The 27471-nt window shown below is 42.3% G+C and overlaps 1 protein-coding gene across 1 annotated transcript in view; it reads right to left on the reverse strand.

The window, feature by feature from the left end:
* Window positions 1-1142: 1142 nt before the first annotated feature.
* LRRC8C (leucine rich repeat containing 8 VRAC subunit C) overlaps window positions 1143-27471 on the reverse strand; it is an 82508-nt gene continuing 56179 nt past the window's right edge. Inside the window, exon 4 of the mRNA XM_084872326.1 lies at window positions 1143-3604. Coding sequence (XP_084728452.1) covers window positions 1331-3604 — 2274 coding nt within the window. The 3' untranslated portion in view covers window positions 1143-1330. The remainder of the gene's footprint in view (window positions 3605-27471) is intronic.

Raw genomic sequence — 27471 nt, forward strand, 5'->3', positions numbered from 1 at the left:
AAATTTTGCCCAAGACTTAGAAAATGTTGGGTTTTTAAGTACAAAGACATGAAAGCTCTACTTGGTCATCAGGCAAAACTGCTTAGTGATATCCACTTAGCAATTTCAGAAAAATGTAACAGAACCATTCTACAGGATATACTTATTTTAAGCCAAAGAGAACATACAGGTTCCTGTGCTTGAATCACTAGCATCACAGCAAGAGCAGCCTTGAGGGGAATTGATTATATATATATAAATATGTGGGTTATTTTGTGCAGCAGGCAGAATTTGAATAGATTCCACCACCACACTGCCCGGAGGAACCAGTGGGCCTGACTGGTGTGCACCAGTTCTTTAACAGAATGCATTAGTAGTGAAATATTTTTCCATCTGATGTGTCTACATATCAAGATATCAAAGATGATTTAATTACTCAAAAAACCAGGCTTCTAATTCTATGATTTTTAAATTTAATTACCTGTTTTAATGAAAATAAATTAAGGTTGCTCACCAGTACTACTTAGCTATATTGAAATTAATGGGAGGTGGTGGGGGGGGGTGGGGGGGGAGGAGCCTCTGTATTTAGCTTTTCAATATTTTTAAATGTCGGTAAAAATGGAAATTGATTAAATTATAAATGATGAATTCAAGAATGCCAACTCTGGGAAATTATTGTATTTACTCACTTAAAAAAAATCCTTGTCTAAGGATAACTTTAACTGTCAGGTATATGAAATAACGCAATTTAGGGTTCTCTTGGAGGTGGGGGGCAAATTGAAAGATAATGTGTCAATGCACTTATGTGAATTTAAATTCCAGAAAAGAGTGTTTTATAGAATGAAGGGCTCGGTCAATGGAGAAGGCAGCTGGTATGAAAATAACTAGCACAGATTCCTTGGTGTACACACAATGACAGCAAGAGCAAGGAATCGTACAGGTGTAAACAAGCTAACAATGACCTTGGCAAAATATCTTCATCTATTTAAAAAAAACACCCCAAAGCATGCAACTTAAAAATTCTTTCCCTTTCACAAGAATTAACTGAACAACAACAACAACAGCAACAAAACAAAACAAAAAACAGATGGAACCATCAGTTTCTGTTAGTAAAAAACAATAATAGGTACATTAGGTTCCAAGACAAATAAAACTTTAAAATATTAATATTGAAAAAATACAATTATATTTTTATTAAAAAATACATACTCCTGACTTGATCTTTGTGTACATTTTGTTTTGTGTGAAAAGAAAAAAAAACAAAAAACCTGGAAAAGCATTAACACTACCTAATTATTTATACTGTTATTTGGTAGAAGCATGTTTCAGTCAAACTTTAAACAAAAATAAGTTATTCTGTTTTCATTTGCTCCCGGACATCAGAAGGCAGGGTTTCAAACAGGGCATCTTCCACAACTAAACCAGCTCTCTTCAGAGCCCGGCAGTCCCCTAGCTCGGGAGGGAGGGTTTCAAAGTGATTGCCTTTAAGATCTAAGTAGGAAAGGAACAGTAAATTCCCAATTTTTGGTGAGAGTACTGATAGGCTGTTTTTCCCGATCTTCAGAGTCTTAAGTTTCTTGCAGAAGTAGAGTTCGTCGGGAAGGTTCTCCACTTTGTTACAAGTGATGGAAAAATACTGTAAACTTTGCAGGACCCCGATCTCAGGGGGGATGAAACGAATGTCGTTGTAGGACAAGTCCAAGTATCGGATCTTGTTGCATAGGAAGAGGTGGGAAGGCAGCACCTCGATTTTGTTGTGGCTGAAGGACAGACGCTCCAGGCTGGTGAGTTTCTTTATGTGCTCCGGGATGTAGGTGATGCTGTTATGCCACAGTTTTAGCACCGTCAGCTTCCTCAGGTGCTGGAAGCTGACGATCTCCTCGATGGATTTCAGATTATTCTCCTTGAGGTCCAGCTCCTGGAGGCTGAGCAGGCTGAACACGGCATGGGGAATGCGCTCCAGGTCACAGTGCACCAGCTCCAGCTCCGTCAGGTTGGTCATCTTCTTCAGGTTGTTGAGCATCACCAGCTTGGTGCCGTCGTTATGGATGCACATCTTCTGGAGATGGCTGGACACGTCGACCACTGCCTGAGGGATTTTGGAAAGGTTGCTTTTGATAGAGAGGATTTTAAGGCTTTTGAGGTCCCTCAGGGACTCCAGGGCGACATTTTTGGAAATATCGTGACTTAGGGAGCCGACCAGGTAGAGTTCTTCCAGGTTCCGGAGTCCGTACATCCAGGGGGGCAGCTCCCTCATGTCATCAAACTTGACGCTCAGGACCTTGATGTTTTCCCTCAGGAAGGACAGCGCCGCGCAGTGGATTTTGACCGAGCACTGGTGGAGGGAGAGCTCTTGGAGATTTTCCAGCTGCGCCACGGTGGCCGGTATCATCACGTTCTTGATGATCTCGAGCTTCAGCGACTGCAGCTCTGTGATCTCAAACACGGTGTCTGGGAGGCCGGAGAGCATGATGAGAGGCAACTCCAGGCGGTTGTGGGCGTTCGTCTGCAGCTTCTGCCTCAGCTTGTCGGGAGTCCACTCGTTATTCAAGTTCAGCTGCTTTAACTTGTTTTCACTCACTTCGGACAGGAACACTGCGAATCGCTTGGAATACAGAGGGTCATACTGATCTATCATATGAAGCATAAAGGCAAAGTCGTTTTTCACGTCCGGGATATCATCGATTCCAGTCTCCTGCCGGACATACTCAAAGGAGTACTCCTTCAGGGAGCGGTAGAACAGCCAGTACAAGGTGTAAAGGCACGTCAGCCCGTAGATGCTTACGAAGCACAGGTAGCAAAAGGAGAGTTTTGAGAACAAGTGTGCCATGGTATGGTTGCAAGAGAAGTTCCTATACCCAGTCATGTCCTGGATGTCAACATTACAGTCCACGGTAAACTGGACCTTGGACACCAGGGCGCTGTTGTAGGCAATGATGATCAGGAATTTTATAACCTTAAGTACAGTCTGGCGAACATACATGGCATATAGTATATCACCTTCTTCCACGTGCAGCCTGAACTTCTTCACCTTCTCAAACAAGGCCTTCGCCTGCTCCCCTTCCTTCTTATCCAGGGCGCCCGCAGTGGATTTGTCAACCACAAACTTCTCAGGAATTGACTTTAAGGACTGAGAGTTGACCAGGGTGCCTTCCGGGCCAGCCTGGACGGTGTTGGACCTGCTCACGTTGTTCTTCCTGTTGTCCTTCTCTTCCGAGTCCTCCCCGGACACTTCCGATAGAGCCCGTGTGGTCCAGGGAGAGTCGAAACACTTCCCCAGGATGGAGATGAAATGCTCTATTTTGGAGCTGGAACCAGGGAACTTGAACCAAAAGTTGCTGCACAGCATGAAGATGAGGGTGTGGATGAGGACGAGGTAAGGGAAGTACTTGGCATACCAGTGGAGGGCTCGCTCATAGCACATCTGGTTGATGAAGCTGTACTGCTGGAGGTCCAGGTCTGTCTTCAGGCCTTTCATTTCCACAGTGACTGGGCTAGTCGAAGATGGGTTAGGTGGAGGCAGGGGGGTGGTTCCGGCAACTGCTTGAGAGACATTCAAAACGGAAGAGTGGTTCTCAGACGGCTGAACTCTTTTCGGAAGGCAAATGATCTTGTCTTGCATGACCTGAAACACAGAAATAATATTTTCAAATTATATTATTCAAAGAGCTTTCATAATATCATTAGTGCAAGGAAAGCAGCAATAACATCCAATAAATGTCCATTTCCTTTGTCTGGAGGATACAATGTCCAATTCCAGCACAACATTTTATTCTTAACCCACATGTTGGAAAAATGAAAATTTATGACTTTGTTAATCACGTCTAAGTTATGACATAAAACACCGCAGTTTTGTTGACACAGAATGATTCACAACAAAATAAATCTTTAAATAACTGTCATGTATTTTTAAAATGTTGCATTTCCTCTCTCTCGCTGGAGCCTGGGAGAACCAATCATTGGTCTGGGAAGTACATCCCTTTACCAGGCTCTGTCTTGAGCTGGATGGCTCCCAAGATTTAGATTCGCTTGGGTATGAGAAGTGAAAGGATTGAAAGGAAAAATATGGAAGAAATGCCTATCTTTCTCATTTCCTCTACTCTTTCTAACCATACCCTGGACAACATGCATAGATGAAAGTGACTGGCCTTAACGGAATGGGAATTTCCCAAGCTTTTATAAAAACCATATCTTCAAAGAGAGGAGAAAGAATATACAGGTGTTCAAGAGTGAAATAAGTATGTTTAATCTTGCTCGCTTTTCAGACAAAGTATTACATTGAGAACGTCTCTCCCTCTAAAAATACTGCAATTTGTTGAAAAGAATATTAAGCCAGCCTAAAAATGTCTAGCAGTCTCATAAGGTTGCACTTTGGGTAAAAGAGAATGTATCCTTTGTGAAGATTAGGCAGTATGAGGCAGAACACAGTTTGAATCAGTCTGGAGGAGTCATCTCCAGAGAGAAACACATGGAACTGGGACTGAACAATAAACAAACAGTTCAGAGGAGTAATAACCAAGGAACTGACAGTAATAATATATGGAATTAATAATGCAAGGAAAGTCTATTTGTACCTTAAAATATCAAATGACTAGAAATCCACAGTGTTCAGTAATTCTGCAACAGCAAATGTTTAGTAATTTGGCAACAGCTAAGTCCTTTATATCGACGAGAGAAGTAGAAGCTGAATCCACTGCAAAGCGGACTGCTATGGCCACAAACTGGGGACATGGGAGATACGGCCCGCCAGACAGAATTACAAGGTTTGATGATGCGGTGCGGCATCCAGCACGGTAGAGTGCCTGGCACACAGAAGACCAGTTTCCATTTGCTGAGAGAGTGAATGGACCCGGAACTGACACCAGCCCTTCCAGTTCAGAGCTGCCATAGGCCTGTGTGTGGACCACATCTCTTCTAGATAAGGGTGGTGATTGTAGTAAGGCAGCAGCAAGCTTATATTGTAGTTCACATGCAACTGACTTACTTTAAAAATGTCATGGGTATTAATTCTTTTAATTGTCACCTTAACCTGACGAGGCAGGCACTCTTATTATTCCCATTTCACAGGAGACCACAAAACACAGCAAGGTGAAGTCACTTGCTCATGTCATCTAGCCCAGGCCACCAGGACCCAAAGCCTACATTTTTATTTTATTTTAAAGAATTTCTAGGATTAAACCAAAGGATCCCAATCTGATAGTGATTTACAAATTACCTTATATGAATTATTCCCGTTTTTTTTGTTTTGTTTTTTTTTTTGAAAAGCTTAAATTTTCTCATATCCTAAGCATATAACCACGTAAAAAGAGAGGTCAGAGGAAGGGGGTGGGCAAGTTTCACCACAGGATTTATAAAAGCTCTGTCCTAGAATGTAAAGCAGGGGCAAGTACTTACATAAATCAAAAGAACAACAAAGGTAATCGCATACAGAGGATTCAGTGGCTACTGAGGTGTGAGGATTGAACAGAGGTCTTCATAGAATATCATCACTTGCCCATGTTAGAGAAAAAATGCCCATTCAACATACCTATGTCTATTCATACTAAAGTACTGCCAATCTCTATGTCAAATATTAAAAAGCTTAATTCTTTTTCCTTTAAGGTAAATATAAATAAAACTTTTAATTTTTATCTGATATCTCAATGGAGCATCCTTCACTTATCTTGGGGTCAAGCACTATGCCATGGAATCCCAGGGACAGTAGGAGAAAGCCTAAACAAATGCCAGACGATCTTGGAGGAATATAAAAGAGAACGAGTAAGAAAGTAGGTGTTTGTGTCAGGTTCTGAATGTTTTCCTATTGGTGGTCTCAGTGATCACGTCGACAATCTGTGGAGGAGGCAGAAGGCGGGGCCTGAGCCCAGCAGGGAAAGGGATTGCTGCTCTGCGCACCTTCTCCCAGAGGGACACCTTTGAGCTAGCATGCTGCTATGCCATTGCTAGTGGTGTGATGAAAATACAGAAGAATCGGTGTGAAGCAGTTAGAAGGTAAAAAGGCAGGCACCTCACAAGGTGCTAAATCCCTGCCATGCAACCAGGCAGACCCATTACTGTCCCCCACCCAGCCCTTTCCCAGGCTTGCTCCTAATGACGGGAGGTGATAAACTCTGCACCTTGGTTGGGTTTCAGGTTATGCACTGCACCAGGGTGCCCAGCTAAGGGGCACCTCTCGTGGCTATGGCCACACAGTAGGGGTCCTTTTATTTATTCTGAACAAAGCACCTGAGCAGTGCCTCTGCCATGCTAGGGAGGCGGGTCACATCCTCCCCTTTCTACAGAAGAAATGGACCGAGGTCCAGAGAACTTGGGTAACATACTTGCCCAAGTTCACACAGCTAGAAAATTATAAAGCAGGAATTTAAACCCACCTTTTCCACAACCTACTGTATTTCCACCACTCCACATAGTCTCCCCAACTCACCAAGCTTCTGCTAGGACCGTGGTCGGCAAACTACGGCTTGTGACTGACATGAGGCTCTTTGGCCCCTAGAGTGTGGCTCTTCCACAAAATATCATGGCCTGGGCGAGTCTATTTTGAAGAAGCGGCGTTAGAAGAAGTTTAGGTTTTAAAAATTTGGCTCTCAAGAGAAATTTTAATCATGTACTGTTGATATTTGGCTCTGTTGACTAATGAGTTTGCCGACCACTGTGCTAGGATGCCTTTATAGAGAATGGCCTAGGGTAGGAGGGTAATTAATACATAGACAGTCTCCAGAAACTCCTTTCAGCCTCTGACATCTATTTATCTTTCAATCTTCTCAAAGATATAAATTTTAAAATGTGTCTACTTAAATCCCAGAAGGGTCAAGACAATGGCCTATTTTCCAGAAGCTGTTAAATTCCGAGAACTTGGAACAGAGTAGAAAAATATACTGGGCTTGAGTCACGAAGAACAATAACTGCTTGTGCTGCTAATAGAACATAAGCTAAGAAGAATTCAGCAGAGACACAGCTCAGAGTAGACTTTGCAAGGAAGGTGGTGGCAAGCTGTCTAAACCAAAACTATGACAAGGAACAGGGCAGGTTATGGAGCTCGTCAATAAAGAGTGTGGAGATCTAAATGGTAATAATTAAAAAAGAGAGAAACTTATCCTGCATGATTAATGGAAACTGTATTTCTGAACACTACAACTTTGAGAAGAACTGGGAGAAGGATCAGCATTTTCAAAATCATGAGTAAAAAGAAGGACGATTAAAAAAAAAAAAAAAAAGTAAGCCAGACAGGATTCTTAAAAAAAAGAAAAAGAAAAAGCACCAGCTGGTGTGGCTCAGTAGTTGAGTGTCAACCCATGAACCAGGAGGTCAAGGTTTGATTCCTAGTCGAGGCACATGCCTGGGTTGCAGGCTCAATCTCCAGTGGGGGGCATGCAGGAGGCAGCTGATCCATGTTTCTCTCTCTCATTGATGTTTTGCTCTCTCCCTCTTCTTTTCTCTCTAAAAAATCAGTTAAAAATATTTAAAAAAAAAAAGAGGACACTTTGGTTATTAGCAGCTTCCATCTCACCTCCATGGACAGAATCCCTGCTGATTTTTATACCAGATGTTATGAGGGCTCCTCTTCTTGGCACTGTTGCTCCAGGGTGGGGGGGGGCAGCCTGGTATAGGTGTCTGAACTGGGTTGAAACCCCTTGCTCCTTGGGCGGTGGGGGGGAGGGGACTTCTGTAGCTGAGATAACTCTCCAGATTCTCAACCACCACATGTGGGAGTGAGGCCAGCCAGTTTAACATCTCTGTCCCTCCTAACAGTCTTAATGTGGCTTCTTCGTTGCATCCTTAGTTATAGGACTTCTGCTCATCTAGTCTTCAGATGGTCATCCAGACTGATAGTCTTGTGATTTAGCTGTAATGTTGATGTGGTGAAAGGAGGAGGGGAAGGCAGCTTCCTCTGACTCCTCCATCTTGGATCAAATCTCTGTGTCTTGTTTTGTTCAATGTCATTTCGTTATAACATTGATGAGATACTATAGACACTTAACTCTCACTTATGTCCATTAGCCTACAGCAAAATTGGTTTCATGATATGTCATTTCACTTAAAGTCACAGAACCCATGGGCCACATTATGTGAGAACTTACTCTTCTTCATTTCTTTTGACCTTTATCCAGTAATTTAAGGATTGGATTGTAAAACAGGTCCTAAAGAAAGGCTTCATAACAAATTTTGAAGGAACAGCTGTAGGATTCCAGACTGCTGATGCAGGCCAAGACAATGCTAGGGGAAGAAGTGGGAGAAAGCCCCACCCCAACCCCATTCTCTAGAACACTGTGGCTCAGGCCATCAGCAGCTCTCACACACATCACAACCCGGAGGATTTCCACCAGTATCTTCTAGGGGCAACCCTGAGGAGGAAAGAAAGCTGGAGACTGGAGCTACATGGGGTGTTTGTGCAGTGGGAGGGAGAAAAGGGGGAAAAGACAGTGGGGAGTGGGAGAGAAAAACATTAAAAAAGCAAGCTGAACAAAAGAATCTGACCCAAAATATAGGAAGGTGAGGAAGTTATTACCCTAAAAATGGATATGAAAATATTCTTGAACGAAATCATCAATGTTGAGGAAAATACCTATGTTACTTTGGGAATGAGGAGAGGAACACATAAAAGAAAGTGAGCCATGGGGTGGAAAGATCATGTGAGGCCAAGGCAACAAAGATGGCTAAACTATCTCCTTCATATGGGGACCAACAGGCTTGCAGATAGGAGAAGGCGCATCAGCAGAGCAGAGAGGGGCTAGGATCAAAGAAAATAGGTCAAGCAACATGGTAGGAGGCTAAAGTATACACACTCATTATTTCTATTTTGAGATGTAAATACCTTTTTATATTCCCCAAACTTTTTGCGAAATCTGCTACACACACACACACACACACACACACACACACACACACACTTATAACTACACCTTTTATGAATAGATTTTCTGGAATTCACAGGAAAAAGCGAGTAAACTTCATGCTTGATTCGAACTGTACAGACAGGGAGAGTTTGCCTGGGAGGGTAAAGATCTAAGCTGTTCCCATGGGACCAGGAATTGAGACCCTGAGAACTTGATCCTTGCAGGAGTCTGCCAGAACTTGGGGTGGGCTGTGGACTGGAATTTGACCCAATATACCCAAGATCCCAAGGAGCAGCTGACATCTAGGTGATAGGAGAATATAAAATGCTCCTCTCGTCTTTACAATTACAGTCCCTAGAGGAAAAAAAATCTACATGTAAATTGGTTCCATGATTATGATTATATCTATGTAATATTTCTGAAAAAGAAACCCAAGGGTTGTAAGGACTAGAGAAATGGGCTCACTAAAATTAGAATTTATGAAATCTCATTTTGCAAATTATTTTGAGATAACACAACAACTGTTTCTGGGAAGAAAAAAGGAACTCAGCTTCCTTAATTCTAAGGTAAATTAAATAAACCAAATATCTTGCTTTTGTTTTCTACAGGAAGAGGTTTTCAAAAAAAATAATAATGTGAAAATTCAAGTTTCCTTGAAGAAGGAAACAACCCATGAAACCTTGCCCTGAATGCTGCTCAGATCTAGGAAAAAAAACCCTCAAATATTTAAAACTGTAATTGTAAAGTTTATACCAGCAAGGAGATGCATTTTTTAAGGGTTTTAAAAAACGTTTCTACTGATTTTTAGAGAGAGAAGAAGGGAAAGGGATAAAGAGATAGAAACATTGATGAGAGAAAAACATCATTGATCGGCTGCCTCCTGCATACCCCATCCTGAGGATCAAGCCCACAACTTGGGCATGTGCTCTGACCAGGAATTGAAGTGTGACCTCTTGGTTCTAGGGTTGACACTCAACCACTGAGCCACACCAGCTGCACAGGAGATGTATTTTTAAGTGGTGCTTATGTGAACTTTACTACACTAATAAAAGAGTAAAATGCAAATTGACTGTACCTTTGTGATGATCACCAGCCAATCAGGAGTGAGAATGCAAATTAACCCAACAAAGATGGTGGGTTAATTTGCATATTCAGGCACTGAGTGGCGGGGAGGGAGGGGGGGAGGAGAGAACTCAGGCTTTCTGCACTGCCATAGCTGCTCTGAGCCTCTGGGCAGTGTGGGAAGGCAGAAAGCTGCTCCAGGCCAGAGCAAAGGTGATGCCAGCAGCCAGAGGAAGGAAGGTCCATTCTTGGAGAATCTTTGTGCATCAGACCTCTAATTTCATGTAAAATTATTGTGCATAGACAATTAAATATTAGGGCCTTTTAATTGTAATTTTCACAATTTTAATATTCATAATCTTTGTATGATATATCTTTGATGATTGTTATTTGATTCTCAGTCCTTTGTTAGAATCATAACACCATTACAATGGAAAAAAGTAAGATCTTAATTTAGGCAGTTTCCAGAAAAGCACAGCAATGAAAACAGAACCCAGCAGAGTAACAAGTTGAAAAAGTATCGTATTTGCATGAATGAGAAACCAGAGGGCTGAGGTTAAAACAAAACAAAACAAACCCACTTAGCTTCAGTACAACAGCTTAAAATAACAAAGATAGAGCAACGTAAGGACCAAGCTTAGTTATTAGCTGTCAGAGATATAAATGACATAAATGGAACTGGTGTAGGCCCATGAAGAACGTAAATACTGAGTAGTCTGAATGCACCCTCAGAAAAAGTTAACCATGCCCTGACTGGTTTGGCTCAGTGAATAGAGCGTCGGCTTGCAGACTAAAGGGTCCCAGGTTCCATTCCAGTCAAGGGCATGTACCTTGGTTGTGGTTACATCCCCAGTAGGGGGTGTGCAGGAGGCAGCTGATCGAAGTTTCTCTCTAATCAATGTTTCTAACTCTCTATCCCTCTCCCTTCCTCTCTATAAAAAGTCAATTAAAAAAAATATATATGTATATATTTTTTTAAAGAAAAAGTTAACCATTTGGGAGGATCTACTGTAGGTCAGCTATTAGGTTAGGGATACCAAGAAAGATAAGTCCTTCAAGGTCAAGCACAGGAGAAAGACAACCACATCTGCAATTAGTGTGATAAGTGCACAAATTCAGGCTTGTCTATCACAACAAACTTTATAATCAATTTCTCTAGACCAAGAAAAAACAAGACAAAAACACTACACCTCATTGATGTTATTTTTTTATAGAGATTAGACTACATTTATAAATTAATTTATGAATAACATCTTTATGGTGTTGATTCTTCCTCTCCACGGTGTGGGTTTCCATTGGTTCACATCTAATTTTGTGTTTTTCAGGAGTGTTTTTATAACTTTCCTCACATAGATTTTTGGATATTTATTAAGTTATACTTAAATATATTTCTTTGCTATCATAAATCTATTTTTCTGAAAAAACATTTTAACAAAAGGTAGAGTCCTCGCTTCACCTTTCCGTACCCCCAAGCTGATTCTTAGTAAGCCTTGATGATTCTGTTGCATGCTCTTCCAGATCTACACCTGTGCATTCACATGTGTATGATATATAGACACATGGGACCTAACTATGTGTATTGTTCCTGCACCACAGAATGACAGCGTGGAGGCACTATGTAATTTATTAATCACATTCCCATGATGATGCGCATTTAGGCAATTTTTGTTCTGAAAGAAGTACGAGTCTCAAAAAATTACATGCTGATTTTACATGGCATCCAATAAAGTAGGACAGAAACCAGATCAGCGGTTGCCAGAGATTCACTGCAAAGGCTCAGCATCAGGGAATTCCTTGTGGTGCTGAGATTCTTTTTTTTTGTGGTGGTGGTTATAAGAATTGGCACGTTTTAAAACTCAAATATATATCTTGATTTGATAGAGTGCATTCTTATTTGTTTATTTTTTGCTAATCCTCACCTGAGGATATTTTTTTCCCATTGATTTTTAGAGAGAGTGGAAAGAGGGAAGGGGAAAATGAGAGAGAGAAAGAGAACGAGAGAGAGAGAGAGAGAGAGACAGACAGACAGACAGACAGACAGACAAATATATGAATTGGTTACCTCCTGCATGTGCCCTGACTGGTTCTGGAGATCAAACCTGCAATCCAGATACATGCCCTTGACTGGGAATTGAACACATAACCCTTCAGTGCAGGGGCCAATGTTCTAACCACTGAGATCACTGGCCTGGATGATAAAGAGCACAGCATTCTTCTTTTTTAAATACATTTTTATTGATTTCAGAGAGAAAAGGAGAGGGAGAAAGAAATACCAATGATTAGAGAGAATCATTGGTCAAATACCTCCCGCATGCCTCCCACTAGAGATTGAGCCTGCAACCTTAGCATGTGCCCTGAGTAGAAATGGAACTATGACCTCTTAGTTCTTGGATCAATGCTCAACCGCTGAGCCATGCTAGTCCTGCTAGAGAGCATTCTTAATGAGGGGAGAGCTAAATGCTAATATTAACAATGATCCACCAGCTACTTTTTTGTTTTTTCATATTGTTCAACTTTTTAGCTATTTTATTTTTAAAATTTCAAGTTAATCACCTCTTCCTCTTCACAAGTGAATCTAATCAATTACATTATTTTGCTCACTCATACTTATTTACCAATATTCAAATTTATTTCTGTATTTTTTATTTTTTCTAAATATAATTTCTTCCTTCCTTATTCCTGCATTCTATTGCATTGATGACACTTTCTATATAAAAATTTTTACCTCAGCTTGTTAGGAAAGTATAAACTGTAATTTCTATAATGTAGATTGTATTTCTATAAGTACAATACATGCACACTTAAAGGTTTTCTCTACAACATCCCAAGCATGTTTTAATTACACACTGAACTATCCAGTGTTTCTTTTAGCTTCTTTTGAAATACACTTTTTTTTGGTATGATCATATTTGATTGTGATCATCTATATATTTATTAAATCATGTGCTCACCAGTTTTCTTAAGTCCTCATATTATCTCCCTGGGCTCATTTTCTTTTGGTTGAAATATATCCCTTGATAATTCTTTTAATAAGGATTTGTGGGTAGAAAACTCATTTATGTTTGAACATGTCTATATAGTTTTCAATCATAAATAATAGTTTAGTAAGTTATAAAATTCTCTGTTGATAGTAATTTGCCTTCAGCACTTTAAAACAGTTTTATTCAGTTTTCTTCTGGCCTATATTTTTTTTCAAGGAGAAACCTGTTTGAGTTTCTTCTTTCGTGGGCAATCTATTTGTCTTGAAAGTAGCTTTAAATATCTTACTATTAATCTCACATCTTTTACAGTTTCACTTTATTTTATGTGTATGTGAATTAACACTGCTCGATATCTGTAGTTAAGGACTTTGTACAATTTGGGAAAATTTTAGCAACGTCTCTTTAAATATTGCTTTATTTTTCTTTCATTGCCTGGCTTATTTCACTTAACATAATGCTCTCCAGGTATATCCATGCTGCTTCAAAGGGTAAAAGTTCCTTCTTTTTTTATAGTAGCGTAAAACTTGTTTCATCATTTCTTCCACTTTTTTCCTGCAATTCCCGTAAGACGCAGGCTAGAGCCTGTGATTGTCTTCCATGGGTGAGTGTGGTTTTAAATCCCTGTCATGTCTTATCTACCTCCTTTTTAATGTTATGTCTTCATCCCTTTGGCTATTGTAAATACACTGAGTGGCCAGATAATTATGATCTCTGAATGCATAATAATCTGGCCACTCAGTGTGTGTGTCTGTGTGTGTGTGTGTGTGTGTGTGTGTGTATAGTAGAGGCCCAGTGCATGAATTTGTGCATGTGTGGTTCTGGCCAGCCTGGCCAGGGGGAGGGGACATAGGCAGTTGGCTGGCCTGCCTGCTGGTCAAACTCCTGGTCGAGGGAACAATTTGCATATTAGCCTTTTATTATATAGGATATACACTGAGTGGCCAGATTATTCTGTGTTCAGAGATCATAATAACCTGGCAACTCAGTGTATATCTATTTTAACTTCATTGTTTGTTTGAAAGCTTAGTTTCATTGTAAGGGAATCAAAGTTTCAAGTGCTAATTTTGTTGAGAGCCTTTCCTAGAATAGTTTTCTTCATGTGTTCTGGGCGTTGGGTTTGTTCTGAGAAGGAAACTGTTTTCCACCACCTCTCGCACATTCTTTTGTGGTTTCCTGCAACCAACCCCCAGTCCCCGAATCCACCAGTAGGTCTTATCATGGTATTTTGATGTTTCACTGCAATGGAGGATCTCACGAATCCATTCCAGGAGTCCATGGCAGGCTGACTCAGTTCCTGGTTGGGAGGCACCCAGAGGCACAGCTTCCTCTAAGGCACCAGATCCAGCATCCAGTCAATCACCATTCTTCTCCACTTCCTTTTGGGAACAGGGGCCTCTGGCTTCCAACAGTGACCAGGCTCCAGGCTCTTATCAAGCCCGAGCATTTTTAGTTCCCTTTACTGGCAGGAGCTAAGCCCCTGGCTGCTACTGCCTCCTTTTGGATCAGAGCCCAGAGGTTGTTTAGCCCCACTCAGTATCTCACTTGTACGCGACAGAAATGTGTATCTTGTTTTTGAGTCCATGCATGAATTTTTGTTCTCTCTCTATCCTTTTATCTATCATGGCTATATTCATTGAATGGAGGGAGTATTTTGAAGTATAACACTTGCTTTATCTGTCTTTCCTGGAAGACAGACTGTGGGTGTAGGTGTTTTCAATAAAAATTAGTCTCCAGACTCACATGGAAAGCCAGCATTCTGTGCTCTGTGGGTAGTGCCAAACAAGGTACCCTGCACTGCCAAAGGCCCCTCCCCACGAATGAGAGGCCCAAAGTCTTTACACATTCCCACTAGCAGCAGATGAAGCCCTACAACCTCCATACTGAAGTCCATTACTGTTTTCCTATGGACAATCCCCCAACCATTATTTCCCCAGTTTAGACTTGAAATCATAATTATGACTATGTTACCACTGACAGAAGTGAGACAGTTTGCTGAGCATGGTAACACAACTGGTGTTGTGATATGTTAACTTGTCATCTGGGGGTATTCTTCACATGGCAGCTTATTCTTTAGACAGTGCTTTCCTATTGTTATGGAGAGTGTGATAAAAACAGGAAGACTGGAGCCACAGAAAGGGCCGTTGGTCAATATAAAGGTGATTAATTTTATCATTTATCCCCTCTCCACTCCACAGACTCAAATACAGCTGGTGCCAGGTGGTTCTGCCCTAAAGCTGACCATCCAGATTTGACCCCATTCTGATAACAAAACAAGTTATCTCCGCTGACCAAAGAATGACCTAGCAAAACAGATCGCAGAGCCCCACTCCCCTGGATCTGTTCATCCTTACCAAGGACAGACTGTCCTTTATCAGCTAACACTTGGTGAATACCTACTATTTGCTAAGCATCACAAGAAAATCAAGGAGTCAGAACCAATGTTCACTATTCTGAAAGCACTTAAAATCTTGCTGGAGAGACATAAATAGCCACATGAAAAGTCAAACAGGACTGGTAACAAGGCAATACCTACACTACGTGAATAGTGTGGTCAGTACAGTAAGTGCTCGGGCTTGGGTGAGCAGGGAAGGCTTGACGGAATAGGAGCAGCTTCCTTGGCCCTTCAAAGCTACTGGGCTTGGACAGGTCACTGGGGAAGCGTAAGGTCAGAACCTTGTTGTTCCACAGACACAGCAAAGGTCTGCATGTAGGAAGAGCAAGGGAAACGATAAAAAAGGTGGGCTGTTGCTCTTCCTTTCTAAGGTAGACCCATTTTTTCCTGGCAAAAGGGGTGGAGATATAAGGGAAGATAATTAATTTTCATGTCACTAGGTTACCAGTTAATGTACAATCTTAATCATGTTCTCCCACAAATGAGGTGCTGGGGGACAAAGCCTCTATCCTCCAGAGGCGTGAGAGTTACCCTTATCAGTGCAAAATTAACCCTGAAGATGCAAAGGCCAACTATGTTCTGAAAATATTTTAAGAGCCGGCCGCCGGCTGCCCCAGGCGGCTGCGTGGCACAGCTCCCAGCCCTGTGTGCCGTCTGGGTGCTATGGACCCCCACTCCGGCCGGCTGGGGTGTAAGAGAGGTCCAGGGCCCAGGAACTCGATGGGAGGCTCTGCCAAACCCCCGACGTGTTTGTGTGACAGGAGCGGAGACTCCGCCTGGAAGTGGCCACGAACCAAATTCCTTCTAACGGCTCGGCCGGGGGATGGTGTTCCTGCAGAAGAAAGGGCCTGAGCAGGAGGGGCCACGGGAGAGCAGCCCTTCCCTGCCCCCTCCTGTGACCGAGGAGGAGCGGGCGCCCTTTCCCCATGCCCAGGTCTGAGGACCTGCAAAGCTCACCTACAAGTGCCAGAAGCCAGGCCTCTCTGAGCCCTACAAGCAAGAGGCCAAGCTCACGCTCTGAGCCACTAGCAACGTCCGTAACCTCCCCAGATGCTGTTCCTTCCCCTGGCAGCAGTGCAAACTCCACGCACACCTCCCGCCCCCCAATTACTCCAAGACATGGTTTCATCTGTGGGTGGCAGTAACACTAGCTGACCCCAGGCCGCTGTGAGAGCCACGTGGCCCACAGGAGCTGTGGTCAGGTGAGATGATGCTAACGAGATAGAGGGAGGAGGCCGGCTGCGTACCTGCCTTCTGGCATTCCCAGACCCTCACTTCATGAACATGGACATGGCGGCCAGGCAGGAGGGAGGGGCAGGCAGGAGGGGGGGACCCAGCAAGGACAACCTCGAGGCTCAGCAGGTGCAGGAGCTCCCCACACCAGGCTCCCTGCTCAGCCACACTGGAATGCTCAGCTGGCCTTCCGCAGTCACCCGCGAAACAGGCACCGGTTACTGAGGGAGTGAACTCCATGGAGACCTGAAGGCTGATGGCAGCACCTGCCCACGGGGCACCAGGCAGAGAGCACAGTTCGGACTTGGTACACTCCAGGAACACAGCCCCGAAGAACGGGCCTCACCGGCTCCAGCGTGGCTCCCTGCTCAGTCTTCTCCCCCTTCAGGGCCTGTGCCAGTTCCAGAGCCTTCCCCAGCCCCCCTTCTCCCAGATCCCCCTGCAGCAGTGAGGCTGGAGGCAGGGACTGGGGAGAGGCCAGGGTCTCGGAGGCCAAAGCCGAGTCCGGAGTCCAGGGTACCAAGGAGGAGGAAGGGATTTCAAAGTCCAGGGCTTCCGAGCCTTGGGGAGGAGCTGGAGGCTGCGAGTCTGAAGGGGAGGCTGTGGTGCTGGCCAGGGGTTGAGGATCCAGCAGGGGTGCGAGGGCCAAGTCCCAGGATGGAGACTCTGGAGCCTTTGGGACTGACTGGCTGTGGATGGGAAAGAGCTGAGGGAATTGCTCTCCTGCTGTCCCCTCCTCGAGGAACATTCTGTCCCCAAAACACACTCTGACTTACTGCTTGTCGTGTGCCAGGCCCTATTCCAAGGACTTTATACCTATAACTCACTTAGTCGCCACAATAATTTTCTTTTCACTAAAAATAACCTCCCAATGACATAAAACAATGGCCTCTATCCTACAGGAATGTCATTGTCAAAAAGGGCCAAAAAGGCAGAGAAACTGTTCCAGGAGAAAGAAGACCAAAGCGACAACTCAGCCGTGAGGGTGCTGACAGGGCGCGGGGAGGTTCTGCCCGTCACAGTCTTGTGAGCTGGTGACACGGGTTCAGTGTAACATTCCCCCAACGTCAGAACTGCACCGTGTACTGCACACGCCACGGCCCCCTGGCTCTGAGGCAGTGCACACTGGGATAGTGAGGGGTAAAGGCGTGGTGTGTGCAACCTGCTCCCAAATGATTCGGACAGTACAGTGTGTGGTGTGTGTGTGTAGAGACAATGATAGAGGAAATTTTCCTTTAAAAGTAACCCTTTTTATCCCAAGTCAAATTTATAAAAACTATTCCTTTACTAACTTTTGGTCGAGAATATGTTTGTATATTTTCAGAAAACAACTCCCAAGACCATGTGGATTCCTGCAACAGAGAGGAATTGACAGGAGTGGTCCGGCCATGAAGACAGAAGAGAATCAGTCCAGAGATGGAAGGCGCTGACATCACCTTGCCATACTAGCAGACAGCAGCTGTGCGGCGCTGAAGGATGCCCAGGACCAAACCAGAGATGGTCGTACTTGCATCACCACCATTTGTCTACCATCCAGAACTGAAATATCATTGCTGACATGTACACATAAGGAACTTTGTTTGGCACTGAAATCGGGACTCAAAATAACTGTTGGTTGGCCCAGAAAGAAACTCACTACAGACTAATTCATTTGCCTCTCAGCATAACCATTATGGCTTGTCTCATTTTCGGTTCTTATAAGTGTATTTCTAGTATCACATGATCTCACGCATCTAGGGGAAATAATGAACAACACAAACTGATTAACAAAAACAGACCCAGCGACAGGGAAGCATCGATCAGACTGTCAAAACTCAGAGGGAAGGTAGGGGAGTATGGAGAAAAGAGGGAGAGATCAACCAAAGGACTTGTATGCATGCATATAAGCCTAACCAGTGGTTATGGACAACAGGGGGATGGGGGAATACGTGGGGAGGGGTACGGGATGGGGGATAAGGACAATTATGTGATACCATAATCAATAAAGAAATTAAAAAAAATAAAAGTAACCCTTTTTGAGGAACTGGAGGTAGATGGAAACTTTATACTTTTTGCTTAATTTTACTGTGAACTTACAACTCTGAAAAAAAGTAATAACCCTTTCCTATTCCAAAAGCAGAATCTGTACATTAGATGGTAAAAAAAAAAAATGAATAAATAAAAAAATAAAAATACAGAGAAGCAAAAAATAATAATAATAACAACCTAAAAATGACCTTATTATATGTCCCACTATATATATATATATTGTATATATATATACAATATATATACTATATATATATATATATATATATATATATATATAGTTTCTTTCTTTCCCCCAAAATAAAATATCATACATGCCATTTTGAAAAAAAAGTAAGTCCAAAAAATATCTTGGTGAGCAAGAAAAGGAACTGAGAAGGCAGAGAAGATGGTTCCAGAGGAGAGAACATCTTCATGCTTTCATTTCCAGTAAGTGTCTTATCCTTAGTCTTACTCTTCTCCAAATCCAATCCCTGGATACTGGGGGGCCATCACCACTGGGGCACAAAAACACTTCCATGGGCACCACAGACACTGCCTCACTCTCTCCGGCACAGCCAGGTCCTTGTCGAGATGGCAAAGCATAACTGCAAGGGCGTGGCCCCGTCATTTCCTGCCCACTGTGCACATGTTCTCTTCCTTGTTAATGACATTTAAAACGTATACAATCAACAGGAAGCAACACTCTGTGTATGGACAAAGATTAGATCCAGATAGTAAAGAGAGAGAGAAAAAAAGGTCTAAAGCAAATTTAAAAGTGTTTATTAATAGATCCAAGGGCTGCCGTTTTTATTGGTTGCTCATTTCTCCAAGAGCAATAGAAAAAGGAGAAGAAAAATCATAGCCTGCAGCTCTGAGGCATGGAGTTGATGTTCTTAGAAAAATATCTAAGGGATTGGAGGGATGAGCTGATTAAAACTTGAATTTCTGAAGTTATGCATTCACTCCGCGGTAAGATATAACAGCAGTACACTTGCTATAGGGTTCATCTGTACATGATTAAACACCAAACATGAAGCACAGCTTCTCGAGTTAAGCATTGGCAGAAATTTCTGTGCTTGAGGACCATTAAATGCTACATGATCACATGATCACATAATTTCTTGAGTCATTACTATACAGAACAAGAATATATAGTTAAAACTGGACCAGATTCTTTCCCTCTATCAGAGCACCTAAGAAAACATAGTGTAAAGTTACTTGTTTTTCTTATCATTTTACTTCCTAGACCTTTAAACTTCTTAAAAGTAGGCTTCATTCTTCTTGACATTGCCTAGCACAAACTAGATATACAATAAATGAATACTGTGCCCCACCAACTCAAAGGAAACAAAGCACAACAATAGCCAGTACACACATTTTAAAATCAGGTTCCACGGGACACCTGGAAATATTTGCCTGCTAGCTACTTTCCTCTGAGATGAAACAATTCATTTCACACATCCTCCAAATGGGCAAGTGATGTCAGCTTAGTGATTCCTAAAGCCAGAGGAAAGTGCTGACTCATTTAAGGAACACAAATGGTGCCAGATTTCGGAGGCACTGCCCATTTATTCCTAAGTAAAAAACCATCACATCTACATTAGGATCATGCCTACATTTTGATATTTCCATAAAGGCAATTCTACTATCTCTGTAAATATAGAAAATCTGAGTTTTCCATGGGTAAAGATCACTATACATATTCTGTATGTTAATTAAAAAAATAAACATATATTTTTATTGATTTCAGAGAGGAAGGGAAAGGAGTGAGAGATAGAAACATCACTGATGAGAGAGAATCATTGATTGGCTGCCTCCTGCCCGACTCTCACTGGAGATCCAGCCTGCAACCTGGGCCTGTGCCCTGATAGGGAATTAAACTATGATCTCCTACTTCATAGGTTGATGCTCAACCACTGAGCCACAACTGAGTTAATTTTTTAAACCTCTGAGAGCCCGAGACTTTCCAGCCATCAAAGATGCTTTCATGCCCTGGCCGGTTTTGCTCAGTGAATGGAGCGTTAGCCTGAGAACTGAAAGGTTCCAGGTTCGATTCTGGTCAAGGGCATATACCTTGGTGTTTCTCTCTCGTCGATGTTTCTGACTCTCTATCTCCCTCCCTTCCTGTCTGTAAAAAAAAAAAAAAAAAAATCAATAAAATATATTTTTTTAAAAGAATGCTTTCATTTCTGTAGTTGCATCATAGTTGTATTTGCTTCCTTTATTTTATTTATTTATTTTTTAGAAAAGCTGCTCCATGACACAAAAGCAATTAGGAAAAAAAATGAGGGAGTGAATGCAATTCAAAACTGCATTTATTTTGCTTCATAGCAGTTTTCCATAAGCCAAGTAGACTAGTGAATTACCTGACCCATGACAATCTAAGATTTAAGTGAAAAGCACTCATTTCAAAATCAATATCATGTGAGAAAATTCAGTGGACATAAAAGAACTATGGATAAACATTAGGAACATACAATTTATGATTCATGAGACAACTTGTTTCAGTTGTTTGAAAATTTTGAAGTATTTATAATTATGCTCTTGAGATAATGAAGGAAAAACTCTTTTGGAATAAATCATCAGGAACTGAACTCTTAGTTCTGTACTCAACTGACTAAAATTGGGACACCTGCAGTTCACTGACTGATCAGTGAGTAGGAGGAAGATTAAAAAAAAAAATTGGGAGAGTCTAAACAGAAACATAAATCCTTTGGACTATCCACACACAATGCCAAAAGCACAAAGTTAGAGAATTCTAAACACTGAAAGAATCCAAATAACAACAACAACAATACATGACTGGACTGAAAGGATATTTTTAAAAATGATTATTTATTTTAGAAATTTACTATAATAATCAAAGAGTAATTTGCTATAGTACTCAGAAATGAATGATGTCAACTGCCAGGCTGTGGTCCAATCTATGTGAAGGAACAGATGGTATCATTTATGAGAGAGAATGAGCTGTACCTTGTGACATCATGGAAGGAGTGCAGGTAAGACAAGAGTCATTACAATTCTTAGTCAATTAGATGTGTTGGATGGTAGGACAGTTTAATTTTTCAGTCATTGTGGAAGTTAAGCTATCTGGACTCCAGAAATACCATTAATTGGATTTAAAAAGGTCCCACACATTCCAGGCAAATAGATCTTTTACCATATAGAGTGAATTTCAGATATGGATTTTTCCTTTTACCTGACTTACCTCTGGTTAGAACTCAACACTATTCTTTGTTCCTCCTTACTTCTTTCTAGAAGAAAGTGGGCTGGTAGAGATGGTAATGTCAAAGGAAAAGTACTGAACCTTGGTGCTCACAGGGGTTAAAGTTTAGAGTTCAAGTGGCTGAGGCTTTCTGTTGAACTCTCTCTTTAGAGTTTCTCTTGGGAGTCATCAATGTGAAGTTCCTCTTATTCCTGGAAGCTGGTGTGATATGTTGGGTCTGAAGCTGCCTCTTAGAAGTGGATCATACCCTGTAAGAACAGCTCAGACAAGCTCTACTCTTGACCTTCGGGACAGTCAATAATCAATCTCCTCCTCTCTTGTCTTTTCTCTTTCCTCTCCTTCCTCTGACTCTTCCTTGCCTGGGTTCCCCTTTGCTTGCTCTCAGCAGGCAGAGATTCAAGTGTGAGGGGGGTTAGTGGGGGAAGGATGAGGAGGAGGCTTCTTGAGCCGCCCCTCGACCCCCTTCTGGTCCATGTCACACAGGCCTTCAGTGCTTACCTGAGGTCTGGCTGCGTCACCAGAAGACTGATAGCAAACTCTGGGGCCAGAGCTTAGCTGTCATTAAATGTTCTTTTGCCTGGTCTTGTCCTCTGTCTATACAGCTCCTACAGATTCCTCTGGGAGAAGGAAGCAGGTAGCGATGGAAAAACTGGGGCATCTGGTCCTTGATCTTAGGCTTCTCTCAATCTGTTTGCCAGAGAAGCAACTAATCACAATTAGGCCAATACTGGGAATGCCCAAATGAGGACAAGACATTTGAAGTCTATATAGTTAAAGAGACTCAAAGTCATACTTTGCCATCATATTTTTCACAATAAATCTGTGAAATGGAAGTGCCTATCCTGTTCATTTAATGAAACTGAAGCTCAGGAGAAATTCATGTGTTTTACCTAGAATCATATCAGAGAGTCCATGTTTTCTGTGTGAAGTTTTGTAGAAAAAAATTTAACTTTTCACTTTAAACTTATTTGATCTAACTGAATTTATAAAAAACAACCGAGATTTTGTATTTCCATATGAGGTCTTTTACAAGGTAAAATGATGATATACTTGATGGTGTATTTGTTAGACAAAAAAAATTGTGGCTTATAGTGCAGAAGTTCTAAAAATCAAAAATTAAGTGACTAATCAATATAATCATGCACAAAGTAATCTAGAAGGGCATGTTTTTTGATCATGCATTATGTATTTTCTGAGTCCAGTATTTAACACCTATATTTTAAAAGTTAATATCAATATCCCAAAACATAAGCTAACATACTTGAACTTAAGGTTACATACCCTTAGTTTTAGATATCAATGTGAAGAATCGCACCAGCTCTGAAGGACTACCTTACCTTGAGTATGGAGATGTCAGCTCAATTTATAAAATAGCTTACCCTAACACTGCCAATCAGCATAGTTTACTTCTTAGGAAAGCTAATGTTTTGAATTTGCTATTACATGATGAAAAGTCACTGGGTACATTGAAAAGCTTTTGTTGCTTTATTCCTAGAAATAGCAAGTGCTATTACAGCAAAGAAATTGAAAGTCTTTATTTGCTAGAAACTTCCAAATGGACATCTATTAAATTTTACTTTGCCTTACAAGTCTTATTATTTTAAAAAATAAGTTTTTATTCTTTGTAATATACCATATTATTACACCCCTCCCCCCTCCCTGAGGAATATAATTTAAGCCACCCTGTACAGAATATAGAGAAAATTGATTTTCCCGGGTAGACTTAACTGTTCTTCCTCTTTCGCAGCCATTGCAATATCTGGTCATTGCAATATGATCACACACACACACACACACACACACACACACACACTACAGCAATTATCTTATGTTTTAGAAGGATATACCCAGTGATTTTTCATCATTTTGCTCCTCCAACTATTTCTTAAGCTCCTTTGAAACATAGATGAAACCTTAAGTTATTTTGTATTCCCCATATTGCCTAACACAGTGCTGGGACCCTAGTCAAATTCAAAAAATATGCACTGATTAATTCACAGTTAAGCATAACACCTCTCCCTAACCCAGATATATACAAACAGAAGCTAGAGAGTAATCTCTTAAAAATGTTATAAAATAATTTTTCACATTAAATGGGAACTTCATTCAATGTAAATTCTAAATTCTCTTCCACTTTTGAAATTGTTATTTTTATATTTTAACAGAAATGTAACTAGCACAGGACTACAACCTTTATGGATTAGAATAAACGAATATCATGTAAATATCAACATTACTAAAAAAACCACTAAACTTAAATACATTTTTTAAAATCCCTTAAAGACTGAAGTATATGAAATAGTTGATAAACATAACCAAGCCCTCAAAAGTTCACTTGAAAATTAGTTGTTTAGAATGAAGGAAGCGTTTTCCCATAAAAACAACATGGAGGTTTTCAGATTGTCAGGGAAGCTCATAGAGGCCAATCCCGGGTACAAAGTCAAGCACTAATGCTGCTATAGGACATTTTCACCATTCATGATGTGGTTTGCTTTAGGATGCTGGCGATATGCTTCACACAGCATCCCTGTGAAAGGGCAGTCAGCGGGTAAGGGCAACTTGCTTCTCATCACGGCAGTCAACTAAAATTTTATTATAAAACAACTACATATGGCCAAAACATAACAAATTCTCAGTTCTGTAACATATAGGATGGGGCAACAGTAGGTTTGTAGTTGTGAGTACACAAAACAGAGTTTATTCTTGTGTTATTAATTATAAATTATTGTATTATTTGCCATACGAACAACTGTAAACCTACTTTTGCCTCACCCCGTATACTCTCATGGGTTTTACTGAGAAAACTCTATGACTTGATTTATGAGGTGCCTCAATTTTAAGTTTCTTTGTTATAACAGCACGATTTCTTTTTCTATACAAATTCTAGCTATTGTTTCCCAACATATAAGGACATATAACCATCTATAAATCTGAATTTATCTCTTATTAACACACTATGACAGTACACCCTCAAAGGGTTTTTCCTCCAAGTTTACTGCACACACATAAGGCCCTGTCTCATTTCTTTGGCACTGGATTTATGCTAATTATTCTAAGGATGATGATCTGCAGAAGGCCACGGTTAATCAAAGAAAAATCATTTTGCTACTGGCTGCTTTTTAGAACTTCGTAATTACCTCACATAAAACTTTCCTCCATCCGTTTATAATGCAGTTTTAAACTGCTGGAGCACATTAATTCACTCAACACATTTGTTGGGTGCATGTTCGGTCTAAGACAAGCATACAAATAGAGATGAACCAGACATAAATCCTGCCTCTTTGGCAGCTTAAAGTCCTATAGTGGCAATGATATATGCTCTTAACATTTTCTGCCACACTGCGGCCAATTAAGTGTCAACAAAGAGGTACAGTAATGCTAATTGCTTTGGCAGTCCACACGTCCCAGGTTCCAAACACTGTAGGATTAAGTCTTTTGTCCTAACTCTGACAAGTCATAATATTGAAAGCTGGAAGCTTAACTCTAAGATGCCTGGCATTTGTGGAAGCACGAATGGCTCCAAAGCATTAGTGGTGACACTCCATTTGGGTCAATGATGCTGTCAAGCCTAACAAAATAGACCCAAGCAAGGAAACACTGAAAGGGGCCACTCTCCCCGTGTTCCTTCTGTACCTGCCACACTGGCCTCTTCTGTTTCCTTTGGCTGGAATGTTGTTTTTCCAGGTACCCACAGACACCCCCCCCTCCCCCCCGCAAGTCCTTTAGTTCTGCTCAAATGTCACCTCTTCCAAGAGAACTTCCTTCACCACCCTATTTAAAGTAGGACCTCTGTCACTCTCTCCCTTACGTGACTTTATTTTTCTCAGAGCACTTATATCTGACACTAGAGGCCCGGTGCACAAAATTTGTGCAAGGAGGGGGGTGTCCCTCAGCTCAGCCTTTACCCTCTCCAATCTGGGACCCCTTGAGGGATGTCTAACCACGCGTTTAGGCCTGATCCCGGTGGGACATCCCTCTCACATTCCAAGACTGCTGGCTCCCAACTGCTCGCCTGTCTGCCTTCCTGATTGCCCCTAACCACTTCTGCCTCCCAGCCTGATCATCCTCTAACCACTCCCCTGCCAACCTGATTGATGTCTAACTACTTCCCTGACAGCCTGTTTGCCCCCAACTTCCCTCCTCTGCCAGCCTAGTCACTCCTAACTGCCCTCCCTTGCCTCTCAACTGCCCTCCCCTGCAGATCTGCTCTCTCTCAACTGCCCTCCCTTGCAGGCCTGGTGCCTTCCAACTGCCCGCCCCTGCTGGCTATCTTGTGGTGGCCATCTTGTGTCCACAAAGGGACATTATCTTTGACCACATGGAGGCAGCCATATTGTTTGTTGGAATGATGGTCAATCTGCATATTACTCTTTTATTAGATAGGATAGAGGTCTGATGCATGGGTGGGGGCCAGCTGGTTTGCCCTGAAGTGTGTCCTGGATCAGGGTGGGGGTTCAGTTGGGGCATGGGGCAGCCTGAACTAGGGGCTTGTGGTGGTTTGTAGGCCAGCCACTCCCCCTGTTGACCCAAGTGGAGGCCCTGGTTATCTGGAATTTATTTACCTTCTATAATTGAAACTTTGTAGCCTGGAGTGAAGCCAAGCCTTCTGCTTGTTCCATAGCTGCCACCATTTCTGTTTGGATTCATTTACCTTCTATAATTAAAACTTTGTAGTCTTGAGTGGAGGCCTGGGCCTGCCAGGATGTGTGGAGAGCTTGGCTTCCTCTGTTGCTGGGGAAACCCAAGCCTCCCTCCTGCTCTCTGTGGCTATAGCCATCTTGGTTGGGTTTATTTGCATACTCACTCTGATTGGCTGGTGGGTGTGGCTGGTGGGCATGGCTTATGAGTGCAGCGGAGTAATGTATATTACTCTTTTATTAGGTAGGATTGTAGTTGGTTATTTTTTTGGCAGGATCTTGCCGTTTTTATCATGGCTTAACTGCACTGCCAAGAACTAGCTTATCTAATAAGAGTAATATGCAAATTGACTATTACTCCATGTGACCAAAGATGTCTGCCCCCATGTGGACACAAGATGGCCACAACAAGATGGCTGGCAAAGGAGAGCAGTTGTGGGCAGTTGTGGGTGACCAGGCTGGCAAAGGAGGGCAGTTGGGGGAGACCAGGCCAGCAAGGGAGGGAAGTTGGGGGAGACTAGGCCTGCAGGGAAGGGCAGTTGGTGGGGGGGCAGGCCTGTAGGGGAGAGCAGCTGGGGGGGGGGGACCAGGCCTGCAGGGAAGGACAGTTGGGGAGGGGGGGATCCAGGCCTGCAAGAGAGGGCAGTTAGGGATGACCAGGCCTGCAGGGGAGGTCAATTGGGGGGGGGGCCAGGCCTGAAAGGGAGGGCAGTTAGGGGCAACCAGACTAGCAGGGGAGGGCAGTTAGGGCAATTGGCCTGGCAGGGGAGCAATTGGAAATCGATCAAATTGGCAGGGGAGTGGTTTGGAGGTGATCAGGCGAGCAGGCAGAAGCAATTAGGGGCAATCAGGCAGAGGCAGGTGAGGGGTTGGGAGCCAGCAGTCCTGGATTGTGAGAGGGATGTCCAACCGCCCACCAGGATGGGGCCTAAATGCATGGTCAAACATCCCTCAAGACTGAAGAGGGTGCAGGCTTGGCTAAGGGACCCTCCCCTCTCCCCATGCATGAATTTTGTGCACTGGGCCTCTAGTTTATTATATGTAAAGAACAAATGAATATGGTTCTCATGACACATGGATTCTCCTTGCAGCCTCCCCTTCATCAGGGTCTTCGGTCTCT

Source organism: Pipistrellus hanaki (assembly GCF_964339955.1).
Source record: "Pipistrellus hanaki genome assembly, chromosome: 2".
Lineage (NCBI taxonomy): Eukaryota > Metazoa > Chordata > Mammalia > Chiroptera > Vespertilionidae > Pipistrellus > Pipistrellus hanaki.